This window comes from Coptis chinensis, chromosome 8 (genome assembly GCF_015680905.1).
Source record: "Coptis chinensis isolate HL-2020 chromosome 8, ASM1568090v1, whole genome shotgun sequence".
Lineage (NCBI taxonomy): Eukaryota > Viridiplantae > Streptophyta > Magnoliopsida > Ranunculales > Ranunculaceae > Coptis > Coptis chinensis.
In genome coordinates, this window is record NC_141463.1 from 76,276,671 (window position 1) to 76,303,597 (window position 26,927).

At 37.9% G+C, this 26,927-nt stretch overlaps 1 protein-coding gene and 1 long non-coding RNA gene across 7 annotated transcripts; both read left to right on the forward strand.

Moving 5' to 3' along the window:
• Positions 1–340: 340 nt before the first annotated feature.
• Positions 341–3,378, forward strand: LOC147483107 (uncharacterized). 5 transcript variants are annotated; one of them, XR_015206049.1, is made up of 5 exons: positions 341–486; positions 1,159–1,251; positions 1,377–1,491; positions 2,379–2,440; positions 2,958–3,378. It is a non-coding gene; the product is annotated as an uncharacterized LOC147483107 (long non-coding RNA). The 5 variants fall into 5 exon arrangements; XR_015206053.1 differs by having other exon boundaries at positions 396–486; positions 2,353–2,440; XR_015206052.1 differs by having other exon boundaries at positions 396–486; positions 2,357–2,440.
• Positions 3,379–11,649: 8,271 nt separating this feature from the next.
• On the forward strand, positions 11,650–17,090 carry LOC147483108 (protein OCTOPUS-like). Of its 2 annotated transcripts, none has more exons than XM_086580323.1 (2): positions 11,650–13,692; positions 16,701–17,090. In XM_086580323.1, the coding sequence occupies exon 1, from the start codon at positions 11,898–11,900 to the stop codon at positions 13,674–13,676; it is 1,779 nt and encodes a 592-aa protein (XP_086436449.1). In that variant the 5' UTR covers positions 11,650–11,897; the 3' UTR covers positions 13,677–13,692; positions 16,701–17,090. The 2 variants fall into 2 exon arrangements, with proteins under 2 accessions (XP_086436449.1, XP_086436450.1); XM_086580324.1 differs by lacking the exon at positions 16,701–17,090 and adding an exon at positions 14,964–15,326.
• Positions 17,091–26,927: the final 9,837 nt, after the last annotated feature.

A 26,927-nucleotide genomic window follows, 5' to 3' on the forward strand; every position in this document is an offset into this window, starting at 1 on the left:
TACTGTTTATACCTCAATATGATCTATGAATAATTATTGTTCATACATCAATATATTGTATAAGGTACGTTCAACTATTTGGGTATGAACAATCATTGTTCATACATCAGCAGAAAGTATGAACACTCATTGTTTATAGTAAAATGACAGAAAAGATAAAATCGGAAAATATTTATTTCAAATTCGGGCCATTTGTCCTTGAGGGTTATTTTCACGCGAAAATTGGTTTTCAGAGTTATTTTCACCCGAAATTTGTCCTTGCGAGTGATTATAAAAAAAGTCTTTCCTCTATAGTTGTTTTGAAGTGAAATTGGGCCGCGGGACCAATTTCTTGTTTTTTACGGGAGGGAAAACCGGGACGTTGACACACCTACCGAAGATATATATAATAATAACTCAAAAAAGAAACAAATCTTTTGTAGAAACAGAAACAAAGGAGGAGCTTTGTAGACCTAGCCGCCAAGGTCGTTTTCTGCTACACGAATGGTAAGTATCTTCGTCCCACCCTTCTCTGTTCCAGCTTAATTTCGTTTTCTTCTTTGTCTTCCTCTTCATTTATCTTTTTATTTCTTCTTGTATAAGTTGGTTCGGATTTCTAATCAAATTAGAGTCCGTACAAGTTCAAGGTACGCCTCAATTTTCGAAAAACTTTTAGATTTACTGTCAGATATAATCTTTCATCACCAATTATAGGTTCTGATTATTGGAGGAAGAGAACCCATTAATTTTTTTGGTAACTAACCCATTCATTCACTTTGAAGTTTAACTAATTTTTTTTTCGAAATTTAAGTGCATTCAGGCTTATGTTGGAAGTGGTGGAACTATTTGAGAAAATAATCTATGTAAGGAAAACAAGGTGTGTGGTGACTCTAGTTTTCAATCAATTCAACTCGTTGAAATCACTGGAATTCCATTTATTATAAAAGCTTTGACCTTGCATATCCAGTTAACTGTTGGTTTTGTAGCTTTTCCACCAATGGTTTTTGTTGGGCATTCTATATATAAAGGAAAAACAGCTTTAACTATTGAACCCAAAGCTCCTGAGTTATCTTATTTGATGTAATTAAGTTTGTGGTACTTCTAGTATTATTACATGGTTGAATTTGTTTGAAATGGTTTATTTTTCTATGATGTGTGAATGGTTCATTATGGGTGCAGTCGGGTGCGTATAAGTTGTCGAAAGAGGGATTAGTGTTTTTTCAGTTTTCTCTTGCTTATGGGGTCAGGCAGTATGACTGGAGCAGAAAGCAGGTGAGCTTTGTTTATGTTGAAAGGCACACACTCACACGTATTTTATGTGGATCTATTTTGGTGCATATCTTTTCCCCTAATGTTTGTAAAATTTTTCACCATATATTTTCTATTTTCGACTACAGGTGATTTTGTCTACACAATTGCTTCTCAGTCACCAACTAAACATTTTGTTATACATGCACAAAAGGCATTGCTCAATGGCATAAGTCCTGCAAATCGAAAAGTTCATCCCTTGAAGTAAGTATATTTGTTGTCCCGTTTGCCAATTAAGCTTCCGACTTTTAAAAGAAATGAAATGTCCAACTATATATGGATAGGGATATAGTTAAGAAGAAAAAGGAGTACAAATAGTATATTGGGGCATCCAAGGATATCTCCCCTGCATGCAAGAGTATTAGGGACTTATGGAGATTAACTATTTTCTTACAGATTATTTTACTATTAATAAATATCATCTGCCATGTTTAATGAATGAGTAAATCTAGAGCCAAGAGATTGCAACCTGGGATACTGGTTTAGGTTTTACTCTATTGACAATTGACACAGCCTATCATTTGGATGCACAAATACGAGTACTACTTTGGCTTACAGTGATATTATATTTAATATTTTTGGATTACCATCCTCTTCCATGTCAGGCAGTCATAGTTTATCTTAACTTGTTTTTGTTGATGAGGAACTTGTGAAGATTGTTTGTGCATATCATCTTGCATGCATATTTCACAACTTAGTAAGCTAAAGCGATTGTATTGTTTTTACCCTAATAATAGCAGCTATTTATCTCAAGCTATTGAATAGCTCTATTTTGTATGAAGTGCTTTGTTATATACTTGTTTATGCTTGAGTGAATTTCTTCTAGGAAGTTAATGATGTTTGGCTTAGATGCTTTGTTATATGTTCACTTTAGCTCCATGATGTCAGAGTTTAGATGCTTGGATTGAACCCATCATTTTCTTGATCCCTTTATCTTGTTCAACTTTATTCCATACAATTACATTGATGGAAGGGGTTTTTTGCTTAGCTCGATACCTCTTATCTATTTTTTTTTCATTGGTTGAGACTTGAGAGTATCTCTTTCTTTTATTTAACTGGATCTAGCTAGTGTCCGCACTTTCTTTGTGTAGGTCAATGCAACAAGAAGACAAAGAGCTCACGGGGTGATGGTTGAACGAGCAGCTTACAATAAGTATGAAAATTCATGATATGTGGTTGTTAAATAGCTTGCTCACCATACAATCATACTGTTTAGTGAATGGGTTTCCTTTATATAGTGCTTCAGTATGTGTTTGTGTATTACTTTATTATTTGGATGTGTTTGCGTATTACTTTTATAAATATTAATTTGGTTGCTTGCTTGCTTCTCAGGGTTAATAATATACTAACCCATTTTAAACTCCACCTGTGATAATCAATATCATTGATTTGATATTGATTCACTATTGATGATATGTTTGGTCTCGGTGATGTTCTTTTGAGCAATTATGCCTTAACCCAATTGATTTGATATTCGGGTCATTGAATGTTATTGTGTTGTGCTGATAAATATATATAATATGAGATGTGATTCATTTTTCTATGGGATGAGGGTTATTTGTCGAGTTTTGATATTCTAGTCATTTTATCGAACTGCCAAGATATGATATTGAATTGTCGAGTTATCATGTAGAACTTTCGGGTTATAATATTGAAGTGTTATATTTTAGGAAGAACTATGCATGGCTTGATCTCTCGAAGTGTACGTAGGCAGCCACTCGGCACATCCGCTCTCAGTAGGATTGATTTTGGATATTTGATCATTGCTTTATTCCAGAATAGTATATGAACCCATGGTGTTAGAGTGGTAGAAGTGTACTACCATGTTGAACCCACTGCTGAATATGGCGATCGAATGCCTTGAGTGAATGGCGAAGGACTATTTTTACCCTATGCTTATGAGAATCTGTAACTCGTAATAGCTTTTATAATTATTCTCTTAGGAATCTCGAAGGATTAGGATACGTAGGCAACTCTGTTTAAAGTGTAGCCTCTATATTAAATATGATGTATCTTATTTTGATAAACTAGTTCGCAATAGAATGTGTTTATTCACTAACGACATTATTTCAAATGCATAACTTTATTATACGGGTGTTGTGTTTTAATTTCCTCTTTTTCAATCATCGTCCTAAAATTTTAAAGATTAATTGGTAGATGTTATTTGTTGGACGCGTGGTTATTATTTGCATAAATTTGTTGGCTAGAAGTACTAAGAGCATCTCCAATGGGGGTGTAAAATTACACCTCCACCTAGGCTCCACGTAGGTGCCATTAGGATTTTACACCTCTAATTGTATACTATTGTATAGCCTATAAATATACACACTCTATACTCCCCAATGGAGAAGTGTAAAAAAAATTAGATTTTAAACTCGGACGTCACTTAAAGTGACGTCCCTCTTTAATTTAAACTGGGACGTCACTTTAAGTGACATCCGAGTTAAAAAATTATTTTAGAATTATAAAGGGATGTTACTTAAAGTGACGTCCAAAATTTTTTTTGTTCAAACATTGGTTAAAGTGTTGCCCGAGCTATTCATCAACTGATAGTGAGATGGGGAATTCCCCACCTCTTCTATCAACTAATACTCTATTATCTACGGTATACCACCCCCATTGGAAATAGTTTTTTGATATTTGGAGTGTAAACTTTACACTCTATACGGTTTACACCTTCCATTGGAGATGCCCTAAGAGGTGACTAAGGTCCATAGGTACTATCTTTGTACTTCTTTTACTTCTCTTTTAGAAAGTTTTATAGTGTCATTTGTTAAGGATGTAAATTTTTTGATAACTATGAGACTCAGATGTATATATTTTAAACTTACGTTTTTGGTAATGACTTTGTACGATGTGCTTGGATGATCTGGCATTAGTTGAAACATTCAAGCACTAAGTCTCAGTGTTGTAGTGATCTCATTTTTGTATACTGGTTACTTAACTGTTCTGGCATTGGTCGAAACGGTTTAGTAGCTAAGTTGATCAATGAAATGTATATTGTTTTGATTTTTAGGTTATGACAAGTTTTATGTTCATATATGAAATGTCAAAAATATATATAGAGGAGATTCTGTCAAAATTTTACCAGAAAAACCACGTATTATAGGTTTGTAATTGTTCGAGTTTTGGGGCGTTACAAAATCCCTATTGAGGTTAGTGTAGACATATTGCCTATTCTATTATGTTTTTTTTAAATTATATATAACATTCTACTGAATTAGAATAAGCATTAAATCCTTGCATGGTAGAGATCTTGCATGTTGTATAGGTAATTTTCATGGATTAACCATGTTTGTATCTATGCATTATGTGTATAGTACATCTAGAGATATTGTAATTAAGTACTTCCGTATCATTATAGGTGAATTATGTAAAACGACAAATTAGGGGGCTGAAATACAATGGATCTATAAGCTCGAAATGGAAGAGCGCTCAAATAATTGAGAGGTTGATGGTTCGAATCCATCTGGATCCAATTTCTTTTTCATTCACTAATTTAATAATTTTAATATGCATTTGAATTTTTTGATTTTATATTAACAAAAACAATATCATTTTACTAATGCTATAGAAGTTTAATAGCACAAAAGAAATGCTATCGTTTTGAGGCAAAAACGCTATGAATCTATTATATTCTTGACTAACGCTATTAATTTGATACGTGAAAACACGAGTTTCAGAAAAAACGCTATTAATTGATAGCGTTTTGGACACAAACATTATCTTAAAAAGCATAGCATGGTAATATATAGCGTTTTATAAATGCTATCAACTAAAATTCATAGTGTTTTTCCTATGCTATCTATGCACTTTTCTGCAGTAGTGTTTGTCACTTATGAATCTTATATTTTGAGTAATTTTCACTACGTAAAGGTTTAAATTCTGAACACATTCATTTATGCATGTTGAAACTAATATTGATTGTTTTATGTATTTTTGTTTTTATAAAAATAAGTGGGGGATTGTTAAGTTATTTTGATAAAATGATTTTACTTGTTGGGGTGGCTTTGTTCGTGGTGGTTTGATACCTTGACCTCTTTGTAGGATAGTTGTTTTAATAAAGAACTTTGGTCCCACATTCGAGAGGAAACACTAGTGGGTAGTGTTTATAAGTTATAGTGTGTGCCCTTAGCGAGGCGGCAGGCTTGAGCTCTTGTGATTCTTATCTTTTTGGTACACCGATTTTTAAAAGAGTGTTTTCGAAATTGGAAACTTAAACGTAGTGGGCTAGTGGACTCCAATCCAAACAGGAAACTGAATCAGTTCCCAATTTTAGCAGATCTACTTGAGACCTCCACATTTCTCCACCATTTTTACCTCTATATAAATGCCTCTTTCAACAGCCTAAAATTAAACAAATATGAAAAACCTTATTTTCAACGTCCTTTTTTTCTTTGTTTAAGTGCAGTTAGCATAGAAGATTGATTGTTAGTGGTTGTTGTATCCTGGAGGTTAGCGTGGTCTATTTGCACAAAAATGAACAGATGCGAAACAACCTTAAAGAGGGATTACCGATCCATGCCTCAACCTTCTTGTATTCAGTGGCAGAGCCAGGGGGGCCCATGGTACACCCTGGCGTACACTCACTTTTTAGAAAAAAATAATATGTACTTCTCTCAATACCCAAAAAACTTATGCGAAAGTTGTAAGTTTCAACTTAAACTTTCTTCTGTACAACATTCCATCCAACATTCCATCAGTTTGTATGCAGAAATATATTACGAAATGTTAGAAAATCTAGATAAACAATTACCCATTTATATCTGTTCCATAACCTTTAACTCATTAGATTCATCTCTACCCAAAAACACATCATCTCAAACCCAAATTTCACATTAGATTACCTCATAAATTCATGTGGTTTATCCCCAGAATTAGCTCTCAAAACTTCCAAAAAAAATGTACTAAAAAAAATCACAACTAAACCTGACGTAGTCCTCTCTCTCTCTCTCTCAAACCTATAGTCTCACTGATGCTCACATCTTAAAGACCATTCCTAATTGCCTCTCAGTACTCTTTTCTAATCATGATAAAAGTCTAGAACCTAGGCTGAAATTTTTCAGCGACCTCGGCATTACTGGACTCAATCTTGGAAAATTTATCTCATCCAACGAACTGTACTCTGTTAAGGAGTTTAGAGAAACAAATTATTCCTTCGGTCAATTTTCCTTAGGAGTCTACTTCACACAAATGAAAGCATCGCCTACATGCTCAAGAAGGAGAGTTGGCTGCTCCATAAGGCAAAAGCAAGAATGGGACAGAACATAGCAAGCCTAAGACACCATGGTATACCGGCCAGAATCAAATATATTAGAGTTCGCAATGATTAGATTCTTTCTTTCTTTTTTAATACACTTATTATTACTACCTTTTTATATGATTTTTTATGTTCATTTTATATTTGTTTTGTGACCGGGTTTGAAATATTAGTTAAAAAAAAAGAGTGTTTTTTTTTGTATGGCGGGGTTGGCTCACCCTCACTCAATTTCCTGGCTCCGCCACTGTTTATATTCACATGATTTCTAACATAAGGTGAACGTACTATAGTAGTCATCCACTAAGGGTGAGAAACAAATCAAACCATTAGCAGTACCCACTACGTCAAAACGAGTGATGCTACACATACCTACTTTAATTTGGATAACTTTGGTTTGCATTCAAATATATAGGAACACGTGTCTTCATGTAAATCAATGGTTATCATTAGTAGGCTGGTTAAGTAGGTCAAATTAGTATGTCTGTGTATTATTACTGGTTTTGAAATTAAGAAAACGGTCAGGATCAGTTCGTAAGATTGTCTGTAACGACCAATAAAATCTGCACAGGGAATAGGAGACCTAGTGAAGTGAAACGTGGGTGTTGCACGAAAGCATACCATATTTTGGATACCCATCTGCATTGTGAGGTTGTTTTGAGAGGTAGTCGTGATAAAATGTCGATTGGAAGCTTCGAAAATAATTCTTCTTCTTCTTTGAATTCCATCTCTTTCTTGACACAATTTTCTGTTTCCATTGGAGAGAGAGAAGGAGGAATGCTAGCTGAGCCCATTACGTACAAGATGGGTGGCCGAGACTCGCTAACTGCCAAAACATACTGACCAACTATATTTGATTCGGTTCATATATTCTCTCACTTTATAGTATCTCTTCCAAAAGTCCAATCTTAATAAAAACACCAACCACCTGTAACCAGTCCACCGTTTCGATGATGCCATGGCACATCGTCTCCCCCTTTTATTTCTCATTATCTTTCTTTGTCCTGTTTGTTTTGAGAGGTAGTCGTGACAAGATGTCGAAGACTATATGCCGATTGGAAGCTTAGAAAATAATTCTTCTTCTTTGAATTCCATCTCTTTCTGACGGCATTGACACACTTCTCTTTTTCCATGGTTTCTTGATGTGGGCCTTCAAGAAATCCAAGTTCTATCTCTACGAGTCTACACGACCAAGACAAAGCTAAATCCTGAGCCAAATCCGAAGATACCTAACAGTTGCACTCCACATGTCAATTATACTTCATGAAAATAAAAGTTCCTCTCCTACTAGCCATTTCTACCATTTGATAAAGGTTAAGCTGATTTTGACCATATTTTCTTGTACTGTACAGCACAAGCAATTGATCTCGTGAGTCATAAAACAATATAAGGAATGAGAAAATAAAAAATGTCCAGTCCGGGCTTTTCTACTTGCATTATATTACATGCGTTTGAATCCATGTTGAGATAATTTTCGTTCAATTCAATTTAAACTATATCACAGGGTAACATCTTTAGGTTTCAACCCACCCTTTATAGGCCTAGGTCAAAGCAGAGCTATTGAGATGCACCACTAAAAAATATCACATTGGCATATTTATGAATGCCAAATAAGGTGAGCGTAGAAATCACCTCCTTGTGATCCTATGCCATTGTTCTTTCCCATAAACATGATTAACTACATCTTAATATTGCCGATTCCCTGCCTCACTGTCCTATATACAGAGTATCCTATATACAGAATATATATGCATCAATACTCATACACAGTTCTGTTCTAAGATGTATAAAATACATACTTTTTGTATATAACACCATTAGGAGCATTTCATTATAAAAAATGTGTTAATAGTGAACCACCCTCCCTTGTTCGTTATCAACTTATCATATGTCTTTGTCATTGGTGTGTAATTGTGTATGTCTGTTGCAACCTTTCTCTTGTTTTCATTTGAGGATATGACGAAAATAAAAGAAAGAGCTTAAAGTGTGGAAGACATTCTCATGGGGCTAAAGTGCTAAAGACAGACTAATACTCTGACTACCGAATCTGTTAAAAACAATACATAACCAATAACAACAGCTTAAAGTTCTCCCAACTTCAGACTTTTAAGTGCATGCCTTCATCGGTAAGATCTCCTTTATGTATCTTCTTCTGTGAAATGAATTGTAAAGAATTAAAAGAAGAAAATAAAGAACATTAACCTTCTCCAAGAGCCTTGGGATCCACAAAGATGGGCATAGCATATTATCATGAACACATTAGAAAGGGGTAAAGGCTATGACTATTGTTTTGTTAGAAGAGTGAACGAAGTCAATTATAACGCCTAGATTGACTGTGTTTTGTACTAATAATAGTTTAGGCTGTATAGGTATTTGGATATTTCAAAATCTAGGGAATCTCTTGAAATATTAGACAGGAGATACACTTCACTGAAGCATAAACTATTCTGGGAATTGCAATAAATTCTTACTTTCGTATTCAGAGAACAGGATGAATTCTTATTACAACTGTAGATAAAGTACTAAAAATTTACATGGCAAAAAAGAAAGAAAGTAAAAGATGATTTGATCTACGGCAACAACCATATGCCAAGACTCAAGAGACGAGAGCTAAAAAAATTACCGCAACGTAAGGAACAATCAAAACCTATATAAATATATAATACATTACTACCACATGTCCAATATGCATTTTTGTTCCAGACACCCTGTATAACTTTGTTGAAACATGAGTGCCTCAAAATTCAATCAATGAGACATGACACTATTGTGCAAAGAGCACGTACAGAATGATCAAGTAGCAAAAAATAATTGAAGTTATCTTTAAAACTGACAAAATGCCGACCAAAATCACCCCATGTCAAGTTGTCAACCGTGCAATATACTTCTCTCTCTCTCATGGGACCATCTGCATACACCAAAATCATGTTATTAGCCCAGAACTGGTGCTCGTGATACAACCGACTAAACACACACCAAACTGTTAACTATCTTGGCCAGTGGTCCTCGTGACAATGCAGCTGGTTTCAATCTTCCTCTATTGATTGAATAAATGAATACACACTTGCTTCGCCACAGTTGATGTCCAACTAGTACATAACTAATTTCACCATTCACCTCTCTTTATCAGCAAAACTTCAAAAGGGTCAATCAATAAGCGGCCTAGCTACTCGTTCATTTATTACGATCAATCCATGAAGAATTAGTGCCTATTTATTCAAATCCCAGCGGAATACTTTTAAGCAAAATGGCCGCCAATACTACACAACTAGAGATTTTGTACGAAAGTTTGGTGTTTGGGCCACCCGAAATTTACAGGTTTCAAAACTTGAACTGTGTTTTACACCTTGTAATAGGATCTAGCATTCTAGCACCACATATCACCGATATGATGGCAAAGCACACGCATGCTCAATAAGTGAAAAAGATAACATACACTGAGATCCCTGTCAATAATCATGAGCGCCATTCACAGCGAATGTAAATTGCAAACATCGTTTTCGTGGTTAGAGAAATGAGTGAGATGTAACGTCAAGTCTTCAGTAGCTTAGCCATATCATCCAACGCCACACCACATAAAAGGGGCTGTGTGATAATTAACACATTAGGTTAGTCCCACATGGAACTACGGAGCAGTGATCCTAGGAGAAATTGCAATGCTAGAAGCCTTGACACAAACTTATGTGAGGCCTTTTAAACGTCAATAAGATAGGCCAAGCTTTGGGCTTGGGCCAACAATATATCAACATAACGCGAGCAGCTTAACCTTAGGAATTAGGACTCAGGACTTAGCCACTTAGCTTGACACTTGACACTTGACACTTGACACTTGACACAGAGAAATAATACTGATTTCTCAATCATGTGTAGTTCTAGTGCTCTACCAATTCTACACTGCACAATAGTGTGCCACGTGTAGGAATAGGTTGCCATTCAAAAATAGACGTTGTAACGGCTCAATCAGGAGACATAAGGTCAACAGCTCCCTCACGCTCAACGTTTACTAGATACTGATCTAGTAAGATGTCTATAGCTTAGAAAAGCAGTAGTTAGCAACGCGTCACCTCTTTGTTGAAGCAAATAAAAGTCAATTTCTGTACATTACTATTTTTTTTTTGGTTCGATAATGCAATTTCTGTACAATTAGTCTTTGAGTTAACTTTTACTATGAGATTGGAGTATATGATCATTGCTCATTTTTGTGTAGTTTTATTTTTCCAAAGAGAAGGGGAGAAACTCGAAAGAGAATCCAAGCATTGTGTCGCCGCGCCAATCGAGCTCAGCATTTCTTCAAACTAAAACCGCGTGAATTGAGTGGTATGCGTTTTTTTAAATGGTATGCGTGAATTATAATTGTTAATCTCGGGGTTCAATGTAAACGTGTTCTTGAATTGGGCTTCCAATGTTTCTAAAATACAAAATAATGTTGTAAAAGCTTAAACATTTCACATTGTCTAAAGTAACCAATGTAATTCCAATGCTCCAATAGTAATTGCCAACGTATTGAAATTTTTAGTTACACAGGCGATTTTGAGCGACCCCAAATAACTTGGTTAATATATACCTTGAACATTGTTCGAGCCGAGCCAGTTGAGCTTTAGTAATTCATCATCAACATACGAACAAGAAGTCAAGAACTGGCTTGCAAGAACTATAATCTGTTTCTTTCCTTGGGCTCTAAACTCTCTAAGCATGATTTTTTGGCAGTATTTAATTTTAAGAATCTGTAGTATGATTTTGTTTTTAACCGAGATTTCATTTGCACAACATTTGTCATATAAAACTTCATAGATAATGATTTAACAAGAACACTGTTGATCCTCATGCATGTGCAATAATATTTTCGCGTTAAATCCTGCAATGAATCTCCAGCCTCTTTTTTCGATGTTAGAATTTTCAAAACAAGCCTATTCTTTTACTACGTTGTGACACACAAAAAATCACAGCCTAATTCTTTTATATAAGCGAACGTTTTTGCGAAAGGATTATATCATTATTTTTTTTGTTAAACGGAAATGTAAAAAATAAGAATGAAAGCGAGAGAGAGTTAGGGCTTCATAGTCATAGAATCTTTAAAATCAAGACAGGAGAAAATAGTGTGATAAAACAAAAGGAAAAAACAAAAACGAAGAAAACACAGTCAGCCAACAACAACAAAAAGCAGAGAGAGAATCACAACAACACACTCTAGAGTCTAGAGCATAGCACAGAAAGAAACAAGAAAAAATTCCCCAACCCAAAAATGTTGAAGTAGGTGTTTGTTTATTAACTTTTAAAACGGTTATTTTTCTCCCTTCACTAACATGAGCATACCCATTATTTCAAAGGTGCGCATTGTACGACATTTCTAACAATGAATCAAAATCCAGAACAACATCCTCGTTTTCCCACTTGCAAACACCACCCATCCGAACAATTCACCGGTTTCTGCCCGTCATGTTTACGCGAACGTCTGAATGGTCTAGATCCATCCAACATTCCTTCTACTTCTTCTTCTTCTTCTTCCATTTCTACCCTTCATAAAAGCTCATGCACTATTAAATCCATCTTCAAAGGTGCTTCTAGTTCGGGTTTTTTACCTGAGCTTAGAAGATGCAAGTCATTTTCAGGTGGGAGAAATGAGAGTGTTTTAAGTTTGGAACCGAAGAGAAAGTCTTGTGATGTTCGCGTCAGGAATACATTATGGTCTTTGTTTAATCTTGATGATGAGAGAAAAGGGTGTTTGACTGATAAAGAGATTGAGGAAACTAGAGATTTACCAGTGATTCAATTGAAAGAAGAGGATGAGGATGAAATTAGGGTTTTGGAGAGTTTGGAAGATAGAATTGAGGAAATTGTTGAAGAGGAAGAGGAGATTAAGACAATGAAGGACCACATTGATAGCGAGGCGCAATGTAGGAAGACCCAAGGAAGGGATTTGAAAGAGATAGCTGGGAGTTTTTGGTTGGCAGCTAGTAAGAAATTGCAGAAATGGAGGAGGAGACAGAAAATGAACAAGGCTAGTAATGGTGGTGGGGGTTTGTCGACAATGCCGAAGCAGAAAAGGATAGGGGGGAGACAGTTTAGGGAAACACAATCTGAGGTTGCTGATTATGGGTTTGGGAGAAGATCTTGCGATACGGATCCAAGGTACTCGCTTGATGCTGGTCGGATGTCGTTTGATGACCCGAGGTGTTCTTGGGATGAACCTAGGGCTAGTTGGGATGGATATTTGATTGGGAAGATGTTTCCGCGGGTTCCACCAATGGTTTCGGTTAATGAGGATGTTCCTGTACCAGTTCGGCGAGTTGATAAGGAAATACCAGTTGAATTGCCAATGAGTTCTATCATTGAGGATGGGACTACTCCTGGTGGATCAGCTCAGACTAGGGATTATTACTCAGACTTGTCGCAAAGGCGAAGGAAGAGTTTTGATAGGTCGAGCTCAATTGGGAAGGCGACTGCGTCAATGGTGGCAGATATTGATGAGTTGAGGTCTATTTCAAATGCCAAGGTAACTCCAGCAACTAGTGATTATTTCCATGGGGCAAAGGTATTAGTTACAGAGTGTAATATGACAGATTCTAAATCAAATTCTATAAAAGATGATCGGTCTGAGAGCTTTGAGTCTGCATTTCGAGATGCAGCTTCTGTTGTTGGTGATACTCCTAAGGAGTCAAAGAAATCGAGTCGGTGGAGTAAAGGCTGGAACATTTGGGGTCTGATACATAGACGCAGTGGTAGGAAAAATGGAGATAAAGAGAGGTATTGTAGAAGAAATGGAGTTGACAGATCATTGTCAGGGTCTTGGCCTGAGTTAAGGAGAGATGGAAATGGGAAAGCAAATGAGTCTTTTGATAGGAAAAACTTCCGAAGCAATAGCAGTGTAAGCTCAAGGAGGTTCTCTAACACTGATGGTCTTTTAGGCAGTATGCGTAGTAGCAGTGTACAGACAAATGGGCATATTAAGAAGAGAAGAGAAGAGTTTGTCTTAGAGCGTAACCGCAGTGCAAGGTATTCTCCGAGCAGCCTTGACAATGGCCTTTTACGGTTCTACTTGACACCATTGAGGGGCAGTAGGAGGAGTAATTCTGGGAAGAGTAGGAACAAAACTCCGCATGCTATCGCCAGAAGCGTACTGCGGTTGTACTGAGTCAAGTGCCCATCAGGTGCTCTTTGATATCGTATGTTGATTTACCATTTTTTTAATTGTGTAAACACAAACTAATCCATATATATGTTTCTTCTTGTTGGTTAGATAAAAAGAAAATCTCAGTGTAGCCTTTCCCATGCTTTATTTTGCAGAAATAATGAAATTATCAACACTTACTCATCTCTTCTTTTGTTTTTTGTGATCAATAAAATCTAGTCATCTCTATAATGGTATTACTTGCACATTGGGTTTTATTTGAATCTATGTTACTTTGATGCCAGAGATTGGGTTTTATAACCTGTGCTTTTGCTTTCAGTTGTAACCTAGGTTGTGTTGCCTTATAGCATGTAAGAATTTACTGCTAGTCATGCTTTATTAGAGGAGATAAAAAAAAAAGAAGGTATAAATGTGTAGAAGAAATGGTGAACACGAAGGGTTTTTGTTTTTTGGCCTTGATTTCTTAGACTTCTTTTAGAAAGTGTGATCATGCTATTCAGAACTGTAAATATGTGTTGTAGAATAACTAATGGTGAACTGTAAATATGTGTTGTAGAATAAGTAATGGTGAACTGTAAATATGTGTTGTAGAATAACTAATGGTTTATAGATAGTATTAAGACGAATCAAATTCTAACCAGGGTTTTCATACAATTTGGTGCTAAACTCTTCATTGGAACTCGATTTTACATTGATGAGGATGTAATGTTCAGTAACATTGTCAAGCCTGTCAACTTAAAAGTAGGCTGACTACATGTTGTTTCTTAATTTTTGGTTATACATCTTTTAGGTGGTAGTAAGTTGGATTGTCTTTTGGGTTGGGGGTTCAACAGATTGAATGTCTTCTAGTGATCCTTAACGTAGTTATGACATCTTTCTTATGGTATACTCATTTCAGACTGGAAAAATGTTATGCAGTCAAAATCTTGTTTGTACTCTATTTCGAAAATTCCGGTGGTAATAATTCCTAGTTTAGCTGGACCCTTTCGTTCTTCCAAGTTCATTTAGTTCTGTAATTTCATCTGCATCTGTCAGTCTTCTCCGTAGTCCCTTTTCCAGTCTCAGGGAGGGATTCAGATTAGATCCACTTCACCCATATCTCTGGGATATGCACCTCTACCAAAGCCCATAGTAATATAGCCAACATCTGTAATCTTTGTTCTGACTGATATTCTGGATGATGGACCTCTTGGTTGAGGAGGAAATTCAATTGATGACTAGCAGTTTGACTGAATTAATGGAAGCTCAAGCAATGGGAGTTTATAAATGATCAGAAGTCCTTCTTTGCAGATAGAGAGGAATGGAGAAGAAGTTGAAGTCATGAATGTATAGCTGAATTCCCCTATTATCTTTCAAGCAACAATCTAAATCGACTGTGCTTCATGAATTTCTAGTTTTCCACAGACACAGTGGAAAAATGGTGACTGCTGTTGCAGGTGACGTGATGGCTTTGGTTAAACCAGGCTGGGTGTAGTTTTATCAGAGAAATCAATATCTGGTGGTGGATACAGTGATGCAGCTTCAGAGGTTGAAGTTTTGAGTCTTATAATGTTCACTTGAGGGGAGGGTGTCTTGTTTCTTTTGTGAATATATGATTTCTGCGCTATATCGTGGCAATATACAAGGAATGAGTTTTTGTGTTTTGACTTTTAATTTGATTCAGGTTTTGGTGTTTCAACTTTCAACCAGCAGACAAAACATCTCGAAAAAATTGAGATTCTTTAGATTCTGAAGACATTTATAGCCTTTCGGAGGTCACCTTTTTGACTCAAAGCAATAGTATCTCTCCTTTAAAATTTCTTTAGTCACACCTTTTTGACTTTCACATAAGCAAACTAGCGAAGTGTCGAGTATAATATTTTTTTAGTTAGGCACATCAAAGAAAGATAACAACTATTAAGGTCAAATTTCGATCGTGGTGATTTATTAGCGTCCCCCTTCTACATACATGCCTGTCCAAGGAAGAAGCAATTTATTTCACATATCTAGAGGTCAAAACCATGAAGTGTTCATCACGCTGTACAGAAAAACAATTTGTTTTTTTCTAAGTAGAGAAACAATTTACTGTAGTGGCCTTCTCGCTGATATCCACCGTGGTGGAGTTACTACTGGTTGTAAAGTTCAAAGGAAAAGTTTGGCCCTGTGAAAAGAGTGAGTTCCATACCCAGTTTAAGTTGTTTCCATGAAAGCTTGTGATCACATATTCAGAGAAAAGTCGATCTACTTAACACAGTCAACTAAACAAAGAGGGACTATATCAAGAATATAATTATCACTTTTGATCATTGCAGATGGAATGTACTCCTGAGTCCTGATTATATGGTTTTTTATGCACTTTGTGGATGAGTGGATCCCATAAAAGTACAGAGCTGAATCGTTTCTCCCTTTCCCCATTACATCTATCTGAACTTGAATTATCAGAAAGCCCACTAAGTGGGATTGATCTAGTCTGCATTATTCTCCTGAATATGATAGTCGACAGGAGAGAGCAATCACCCGTGGTGGATTATTGTATCAGTGAAACAAAACATTCCAGGCGTCTGACAATTTATTTTTGGCTGTTTGGCACTGAAATAGAATTGAACTTTTTCTACTGGAGGCATCAAAATCGAGTAAGGACCAACCCTGTTTGCAGATGTGTTACAATCTTGCTAGATCATGCTTGGAAGTAGGGACCATTAAGAAAGTTGTTCTCTGTAAAAAGTTTTCAGCCAGTTTCAATAACCTGCCTCATCTGTGGGGTCTGGAGAAATAGTATTTCAGAGTTGAGTTATACAACAGAGTGATTATCAAAAGAACTAATGCCGTAACTTCTTTGTCGAGAGGGACTACTCCAGTGCAGCACCTTGCCTTGATATGATGGAAAGACCATAAAGGATCTCACTTTCATCAGCAATTGGTTTGAAATTTGAAAACTGAAAGGGTTCTGCTCTCTGCTTAATGTTGTAAGAGCATGCTCAATATCTGTATCTGGATGCATGGTAGGGCTGTTTGCTTTAAAACTGACCATGCTCTTGGCTGCCTCAGGAAAATGGGCAAAACAAGCTACTCAACGACATATGTAACACGTACATTGGGAGATGCAAAGGATCCAATAATGATTCGATAATTTCATCGAAAACTGCTACGTTTCTTCAGTAAGGGACCATGGTGTTATCTATCAACCTTGACACACAAGCGAATGAGATTTATTGAAGGAGCCGATGTATGTGCCAGACAAGATTTATTGAATGTCATTGCGTATGGAACGGGGTTAAAGTGGTAATGCTTGAGAGATGTGGTAAATATTTCTGCTCCTCCTGGCCTGGTTCTTTTCACCCTACAATTTTACTATTTGTAATGTGATAATTATGTACGCACAAATGTATTAGAATCACGGTTAGACCCATCACATATGTGCTTGAAATTATTATTATACCTGAGGTCTGTACCAGTATGAATAGTTGTTCTTCTTTCTCATTTGACTTCCGTTGCAAACACTTGGTTTCCTGTTTCCTGCCTAGGGAATAGAGATGACGTTCATTTGAATGTATTTCCTGAGCTAATGACCATAATATTCTGTGTTTGTTTATCTCTATGCTGCTTAATTAATCTGCTTTCACTGGAAGTAAAGACTTGAACACTTTTTTTTGTCTGTTCCATGGAAAAGATAGAGAATTTTCATGATGGGAGAAAGAAAGACAAAAGTTGCTTTCCTTTGGTTTGATACCAGGAAAGATTTGACGTTCCAAAAATAGTCATGTAACTCACAAAACAAAGCTTCTACAACTCGGTTTTAGCAGAATTCAAATCTAGAACGAAACATAGAAGCACTTGGTGTGTTCTTGGTGTGTTACCCTGGAGTGGAAAGAAACGAAATTTTCAAATCCTGTACGCCTAAACTTCCCAAGTTACTAAAGATTTAGGCGGAGTAAACCTTCCCGTCCAACCTGCTTTGTAGGTTCAGGTTGTGAAATAATTGAAGTGAACCAGTGCATATCTTTCCTGTTGCGATTCTCAAAATGCCTGGATTTTGAAGGACCAATTAGCCTTTCAGGCCATGAACCTATAAGACATACAGTTTTGAAACCTATAAGGCTATAATCAGATCTTGTATTTATCTACCTCCACATTATAGGCAGACTTCCCAGAGACTGCTGGTATAATCAATTATCAACTCCGCACAATCTACCTTAATGTTAGTTTCTCAATCTACTCTGATAATTCGATGAACTTCCGTATATCCTATAGTGAAACCTGAGCTGCTGTGTTGATGATCTTTGCAATACTATGCATATCAGCAACCTATTTTTCAATTCTTAATAGTTCTGTACCTTCAGGATTAGGTAGGACCAGTAGCGGGGGACCTGGTACAATGAATCCAAATCTGTGCACGGAAGTTGCTGGCTGGTCTCACTACCTGATGTCCAGGAAAGTAGTCTCACTACTCCGAAGTCGATTCATTTCTTCTAATGAAAGGAACAACTTCCTCCATGCTTCTCTAACCATTTTTGTTCTGCTAGGTCTCGGTTGCTATTGATAGATTCTTTATTATGAAGCTCATTCACATTGCGCTTAAACAACTTTCTTTTGCATTTTTTGTCATAACCAGAACCATAGCCAACCTAACCCCTCCGGTAGCAGCTCAGACATTAAAAGAGAAAAGCTTTTCAACATGCTCTTTATACGAACTTTTCTTGCACATCTTGCACTTTATTCTGATCTATCACGAGTTGTTAGTGAATTAAGTTAGGTGTTTATTCTTCTCTTCTAGCGAGGTATATAAAGAGAGATTACGAGCCATAAATGGCAATAGACACACACTACACCATATTCATTAGAAAAAGACAAAGATACCGACGCCTTATTTTTGTCATTTGCTCGCACGCACCATGTGTGTCGTGGAAGAGCGTCGGAGTGGCCTATCAAAAAAGGAAAAAAAAACCAAAAAATTTTTTTTTTCTTATTTCTCAAAAACAGAAAAAAAAAATAAAAAAATAGGCCTCCACTCTCTTTCTCTCTGGCGATTCTACATACTCAAATTGATAATGGAGATTTGATGATCCTCAAATTCGACAATGGAGATTTACTGATCCTTTTGCAAAGCGTGATTATTCAACAGTGAATCGACAATGGAGAAGAAAGGTAATTTTTCTTCTCAAAATCTAGTTCATGTTGGGGATTATACCAATACCAATCGATTCCCCACTACACAGATAACTTGTATATGAACTCAATTCAACTCCGGACAAAAATCTAAATATCAACTACAACCTATACTAACATGCCCAACTCGCTAAACAACTATTAACAACAGATAATAATGTAAAGTAGTAAAAGCAAACCACAACACAAAGATTTACCGTGGTTCGGCCAATGATGTCTACTTCCACAAGAGCCAGTTCTTTATAAAGTGGGAAGGAAGATTACAATCTCTCCTTTTCAGTCTCTCACCTTACTAGATCACTCTTTATTTCTTTTTACGTGGTTGTATCTCTCAGTAAAGGTTATCTCTCAATCTTGATAGCTTTCAAGATTGGGTTTCTCTCTTTGTTTTAGTCTGGATTCCAATCCTTCTGACTTGTTAGGTTAGGTTTTCAAAAACCTTGATTTTGGTTTTTATCTCCAAAAACCAAATTTCTCATGGTAATCTTGAAGCAAAAGCCCACGAAATTAGACACGGCGCGGGCGCCCTCTTTGAGCTGGCGCATCTCAACGATCGAGTCCGAGCGCTGGTCGGTTCTTATATGAGCGCTGGACGCCTTAGCATATCGAACTCGAAGGCGAAAAGCGCGCCCTATCCGAAGCGGCTGGCCTCGACATGTCGCGATGCCAAATTCGCCCCGTTTCTATCCAGCTCTGTTTTCTCTCCTCATGTGAGGGATAACTCCAACAATCTCCCCCTCCCGAACAGTGAGGGGAATACCTCTATGCAATTTCCAAATCAACAGGAGGAGTATGCTACCATTCCGGCGGTAACACAACAAATATCAAACTTACCTTTCGGTAAGACTTTGGTCATCATATCCGACCCGTTCTTGTCGGTATGGATCTTCTCGATACACAAATGCTTGTCTTCGAGTACTTCTCTAATCCAATGATAACGCGACGCGTGTATGTGCTTGGATCTAGAATGAAAACTCGGATTCTTTGCTCAAGTGGATGGCGCCTCGACCGTCACATAGAACTACAAACTGTTTCTGCTTTAGTCCTAGTTCGTCGAAGAACCTCTTCATCCATAGCATCTCTTTGCAACACTCAGTGGCTACAATATACTTGGCTTCTGTAGTGGAGAGGGCAACACACTTTTGCAACTTAGATTGCCAAGAAACCGCCGCCCCGCAAAAGTAACCGTGATAACCGGAGGTGGACTTCATCGAAGTCAACATCACCGCCATGTTCCATCGATTGTAGCCTTCAAGTAAGGGCTTACTTCCACCAAAACACAAACATGATTTTGAAGTGCCTTGGAGATATCTCAATATCCACTTAACACCTTCCCAATGTTCTTTACCCGGATTTGATGTAAATCGCGCACAACCCCAACGGCGAAAGCAATATCCGGTCTAGTACACACCATGGCATACATCAAATTGCCCACTACGGATGCATAAGGAATCTTTCCCATCTAACTCTGCTCATGCTCACCCTTTGGACACATCTCTTTGGTCATGCGGAACTGGCCACCAAGCGGGATAACCGATCGGGCTTCGCTTTGATCCATGTTGAATCTCTTCAACACCTTCTCAATGTAGCTTTCTTGAAAGCCATAACTTTCCCACTCTTTTCGTCACGAAAGTGATCCGCGATCCCAAGTATCTCGCTTTGCTTGACCCAAATCCTTCATCTCAAAGAACTTATTCAAGTCTTTCTTCAGCTTGGATATCTTGTTGATGTTTGGGCCAACTATCAACATATCATCCACATACAACAATAGCACTATGAAATCCCTATCCGGAAATCTCGAACAAACGCGACAATGATCGGAAGCGGACTTCTTGTATCCTTGCTTCGCCATAAAGGAGTCAAACTTTATGTACCATCGTCTCGGTGCTTGTTTCAACCCATACAAGCTCTTTATCGGCTTGCATACTAGGTGCTCCTTGCCTTTGACCTCAAACCCTCGGCCGGGTCCATGTAGACATCTTCTTCAAGGTCTCCATGAAGAAAAGCCGCCTTAACATCTAGTCGCTTCAACCTCTAGGTTCATACTTGCGGCCATACCCAATACCACCCCGGATAGAAGTCATCTTCACTACTGGGAGAGAAAATCTCATCAAAGTCAATCCCTTCCCCCTTTGACCGAATCCTTTCACAACAAGGCGAAGCTTTGTGCCTTGGGTGAGGATTGTTCTCCTCATGCTTGACTTTGTATATCCACTTATTCTTGAGAACTTTTCTCCCCCGTGGGTTTCTCAACTAACTCATAAGTGTGATTCTTATGCAAAGAATCCATCTCATCATGCATGGCCTTCAACCACTTTTTTTTTTGTGCGTACCTTCAAGTGCCTCTTGATAGTACATAGGTTCTCCACCATCCGATAGTAGCACGTGACGTATGTGGTGGATACCGGTTGAAGCTAGTCTCCCTCTGTCGGACCTCCTTGCCCCATCTGGCACGGGTGCCTCGGGAGGATACATACTTCGCTTGCTCGGTGGTGGTTCATGCATCTCATCCGCATCTTCTATACCAATAGGTTCTATCCCATCATGAGCAATAAGATTCTCATCATGATCTTCAAACTCATGGTTCTCTCAGATTCTCAATGCCTTCTCGCGACGTTCCACGGTAGGAACTTTCGGTTCAATCAACAAGATCATTGGTGAAAGCCTCAGAGCTTCTCACCCTCCCTCAAAGTCTGCTATGGTTTGGTCTTCTAAGAACACAACATCTCGACTTCGGATTACCTTCTTGTTAATCGGATCATAGAGTTTGTAACCAAACTTTTCATCTCCATAACCAGGAAAAATGCACCGCTTGGCTTTGTCATCAAGCTTGGATCTCTCATCCTTCTGGAATATGCACAAATGCCCGCACCCAAATACCCTCAAGTATCCATAATCAACATCTCTGCCGACCATACTCTCTCTCGGATAATCACTATTCAGAGGCTTTTGCCGGGCGACGGGTTGATCACATGCACGGTATGCAGACGCATTGCTTCTACCTAATAGCTTCTAGGTAGCTTAGAGGTGAGATAGCATGCATCTCATCCTCTACAATGGTGCGGTTAATTCTCTCGCTATTCCATTCTCGGTGTCTTGGGAACGGTGCGCTTCATGCGAATCCCATGACTCTCGGGCAATACTCTTCAAATGGCCCAATGTACTTTCACCCCCATTATCCGAGCGAATACACTTCAACAACTTCCCGGTCTCTCTTTCCACCATTTGTGGAATTTCTCAAACACGCCAAGTACTTCATCCTTGGTCTTCGGACTATAGGCCCATATCTTTCTTGACGATCATCAATGAATGTCAAGAAGTACGGCTCCTCGGTGGGACTTCACTCTCATAGGACCACATAAGTCCGTGTGCACTAGTTCAGGACGAATTGCCCTTTCGTGAGACGGAATCTTTGGAAAGACACCCCGCGGTTGCTTTCCTACAAAAACGATGAGTACATGTATCTAAATGTGTACCTTTAATGTGCGGCATGGCCTTTTGCTTAGCAAGAACTTCCATCCCTTTTATGCCCATATGACCGCGATCTCTTTGTGCTACGACAGTCGAGATGAAGCTTCTTCTTCGCGCAGATTCGCTTACGCTTTACACAAACTAGCCTCGTGTTTTGTAAAGAGAGCAAGTTTTCTTTTCCTCGGCTGCTTCAATGGAACCCTCTTTCGGTTTCCATACCCCGTTACCAAACGAAGTTTACAAAGCCATCGTCATCTAATTTCCCAAATTAAATTAGGCTTTAACCGAGAGTCGGGGACATGTAAAGATATCCTTGAGTGTCAAGGTGTAGCCGACATTAGTTTCTATATGAACATCTCCAATGCCTATAATCTTCGAGACTCCATCGTTACCCATCCTTATTTCACCATATTCACCACACCGTAGGTAGTGAAGAATCCCCTATCTTGATTGTGGACGTGATAGGATGCTCCCTGTATCTATCACCCACTCAGATCCCGACATGAGGTACTAAGACAAAGACACACCACAACCGACACAATTCCCACTCAGGTCATCGACTAGTAGTGCGGTAGTATCTCCTTTGTGTTTCCGTTCCTCTGCACCATGTCTTCATGTACACAATTATTCTTCTCATCCTTCTTCAGTGTTCTGCACTCATATCTGAAGTGGCCTTTGGTGGCACAATAGTAACATTACCTCTCTGCCTTAGAAGTTCTAGCTTCACCCCTAGATTTACTTCTGTCATCACCTCTAGAGCGAGATGATTTTCTGTTTCGACCTCTCCCCCATTTCTCTGTGAAAAGGATCTCTGAGTGAGAGGAGCTGCTTCTTCCACTCCTTCTAGTCTCCTCATTCAACAAAGACATGGTAGCCATTTCCATGGTAACAATTCCATCCTTGGCTGCTCCATGTAGGGAAACTGCTAATGTCTCCCAACTTTTGGGTAGAGAGCCTAATAGAAACAAAGCCTCAACTTCGTCTCCCAAATTGATCTTCATCAAATGCATCTGATTGATGATATTCTGTACTTCATTAAGATGCTCAGACATTGAAGAACCTTCTTGGTACTTCGTGTCTGCAAACTTCTTAACGACTAGCACTTTGTTTCCACCCGACTTCCTCTCATACAAGTCTTCGAAGTTTCTTCCACGCATCGAAGGTTGTAGTCTCTTGGGACACATGGTGAAAGACACCGCGTCAATCCATTGTCGAATGTATCCAATCGCTTTTACGTCAAGCTTTTTCCACTCGGCCTCATCGGGTCTTTTTGGTTTTACTCCCTCATTCTCAATGGGAAGTGCCAAGTCCTTGCAAAGATAGCAAGTCTTCCATCTTGGCTTTCCGGATGGTGTAGTTCTTCCTATTCGGACTCATCATGAAAGTGTTCACCTGAATGGTCCATCTCTACAAGTTATTTAACCCAAATCTTCTCTCGGGAATTTCGATCAAACACCACGCTCGACCAAGATTCGGATAACACCCTAGGCTATTCTAACCAAGGCTCGATACCACTTGTTGGGGATTATACCAATACCAATCGATTCCCCCACTACACAGATAACTTGTATATGAACTCAATTCAACTCCGGACAAAAATCTAAATATCAACTACAACCTATACTAACATGCCCAACTCGCTAAACAACTATTAACAACAAATAATAATGTAAAAGCAAAGAAAAGCAAACCACAACACAAAGATTTACCGTGGTTCGGCCAATGATGCCTACTTCCACAAGAGCCAGTTCTTTATAAAGTGGGAAGGAAGATTACAATCTCTCCTTTTCAGTCTCTCACCTTACTAGATCACTCTTATCTCTTTACAGGGTTGTATCTCTATAAAGGTTATCTCTCAATCTTGATAGCTTTCAAGATTGGGTTTCTCTTTGTTTTAGTCCGATTCCAATCCCTTCGACTTGTTAGGTTAGGTTTTCCAAAACCTTGATTTTGGTTTTATCTCCAAAACCAAATTTCATGGTATCTTCAGAAAAAGCCCACGAAATTAGACACGGGCGTGGGAGGGCGCCTCTTTGAGCGATGCTCAACGATCGAGTCGAAGATGCGTGGTCGCGCCCCATATGAGCACGGGTCGCGCCTAGCATCTTGGAACCTCGCCTTGAAAGTGCGCTTCTATCCGAAGCGCTGGGCTCGACATGTCGCGATGCCGAATTCGCCCCGTTTCTCTCCAGCTCTGTTTTCTCTCCTCATGTGAGGGATAACTCCAACAGTTCACTCATTGTTTATGATTGTTGTGGTTGTTAAATCGAATTAGAAACCCTAGATTGTTGATTTTGATTTGAGTTATTTGGTTGTTGATGCTTTACTTCTGTTTAATTTATTATGTAACTATGTAGTAACTTGTTGCTATTTGGGCTTTGATCTGACACTACTCGACGAAGTAGGCTCACCTGGCCAAATTTGCTTGACTTGATTCACATGATAATTTTGATTCTTTATGAAACATAGAAGTTATGGTTTACTTTCACATTATAGAAGTTATAGTTTACTTTCACCCTCATTCTTTATGAAACATAGAAGTTATAGTTTATTTTGATTTTATATCTTATTGCTTGCTCGAGAGAATTGTAACTAGTTTGGAACTCACATTTACCAAAATTGTAAGGTTCGCTAAATTCAAATTCAAATTCTTTTCTAAATTTGGTGCTTAACCCACTCACCAAACAATTCTCTCACTCTCACTCTATAACTCTCTTCAACAACCAAGTGACCAACTCCAAAGCAAGAACACTCCATTCTCGAGAGCTATTTATGTAAAGGGTAACGCTTTTGTTGTTGTTTTGTTGTTTAAAACTTCAATCTTTTTTTCATCGATTTGTACTTCATATGAGTTTTAGGCTTTGATTTGAAATTTTGAGTTCTTGTTTTTTCGACAATGTTTTAAAGTTAAGTGAAGAAAATGGAGAAAGCTAAGAAAACATCATATGAAGATATATGTAAGCAAAGAATAGAGGAAAACAAGAAAAGAATGCGGAAATCAGCCTTGTTAAACTTGCTCAAGATGTTCGTGGACGCCTCTAAAAAGCCGGTAATTCTTCCTTTTCACACCGCTCCATTACGTTATTTTGTTTTTCAATCTTCTAATTGGATAACAGAGGAAGTGTGTGAGACCTCGACCTTCTCGCAAAGAAATGACTGCTCTTGAACCAAGAAGATCATCTCGTATTGCTGAATTGCCAACTCCAAATATCTGAAGAAAAGACTAGGGCTAAATTGCCAACCGGTGTATCTGAAGGAAAGCCGACTCCAAAAGAGCAATTATCGGAGAAAGAAGATCATCCAAGATTACTAAATTGGCAACTCCAAGATACAAAGAAGTGAGTCATTTTCTCTTCGACCCAAGTTACTCCTTTATATCCACATTGCATTTTGAAGTTCACTTACCCCCAAATGTTCATTTTTAGGGATCCCATTGTTATCGAAGAAAGTCCTACGAGGTTTATGGTTACGTATATGTATTTAGAAGATTGTCCGATGGGATATAATGTGTAATGTACTTAATTTATCAAATCGGATTGTCAATGAGAGTATTCAGAGGAATCTAGGGTCAACCATGTGATAGAAAGCGGTGACGATTCTAGGGTCAACCCTGTGATGGAAAGAGTTGAGGACTTGAAGTCGAAACTTGAAAATGGTTGTCCTAGTTTTGTTAAACCAATGACCCATCATACTTGAAAGGGGAACCCGGCCGGTAAGCACAATTTCTTGTCCGATTTATGAAGTTGAATGACAAGACAGAGTTGTAAGTGAAATGATGATATTTAATTTAATTTATTTTTAGTTTTAGTGAAATGATGATATGGTTTAGCAATTAGCACTTCAGCTCTCATTTGATTAACCTTTGCATGTTTAGCTTACTAACTTGATGCTTCCATTCTTGTTATCATTTTTTCTTTATAAACCTATAAAACTAGAGAAATGTGGATGATCTTGTCGATGATAAGTTATCCTATAGTATATATTATTTTAACTTTTTTCCTGGTAAAATAGAATTTCATTAATAAAAGAAGCAAAGTAGGTTGAGAAAGCCTATGAGCACGGGGAACACGAAAATGCACAAAACAGCCCTACATGTGCCACACAAGTAGCCTATTACCCCAAGTCCTAGTATAACATTGGATCCACCCTAGTATAACATTGGATCTCACCCTAGTCTCATCTCGCTATTATTATACATTCTTCTTTTCGTAATATTTCATTTTCTTATATAGGTACCAAATGAATGGTTTGCGTTGGTTGGTGTCACTTTACAACAATCATTTGAATGGGATACTTGCGATGAAATGGGTCTTGGAAAACTGTTCAGGTATGAGCATTGAGAAATGAGAAAATTGGTAACTTGTGATTCAGAAAGATATGGTAACTTGTGATTCAGATAAATGACCGATAATTCTGCCTTTTACAGGTTATTTCTCTAATCTGTTACCTAATGGAAGCAAAAAATGATAGAGGTCCCTTTTGGTGGTAGTTCCGTCATCAGTTCTACCAGGTTGGGTGTGAACTTAACTTTTGGGCCCCCGATATAATCCGCGATTGCATATTCTCGCCCCCCAAGAACGCCGTAGACTATTCAAGTAATGACATGTTTCATACCTACAAAATAAAATACATGTCATT

What these genes read in the sequence shown, in the direction of transcription:
- LOC147483108 (XM_086580323.1), top strand. Translation starts at nt 11,898, where the DNA reads ATGAATCAAAATCCAGAACAACATCCTCGTTTTCCCACTTGCAAACAC.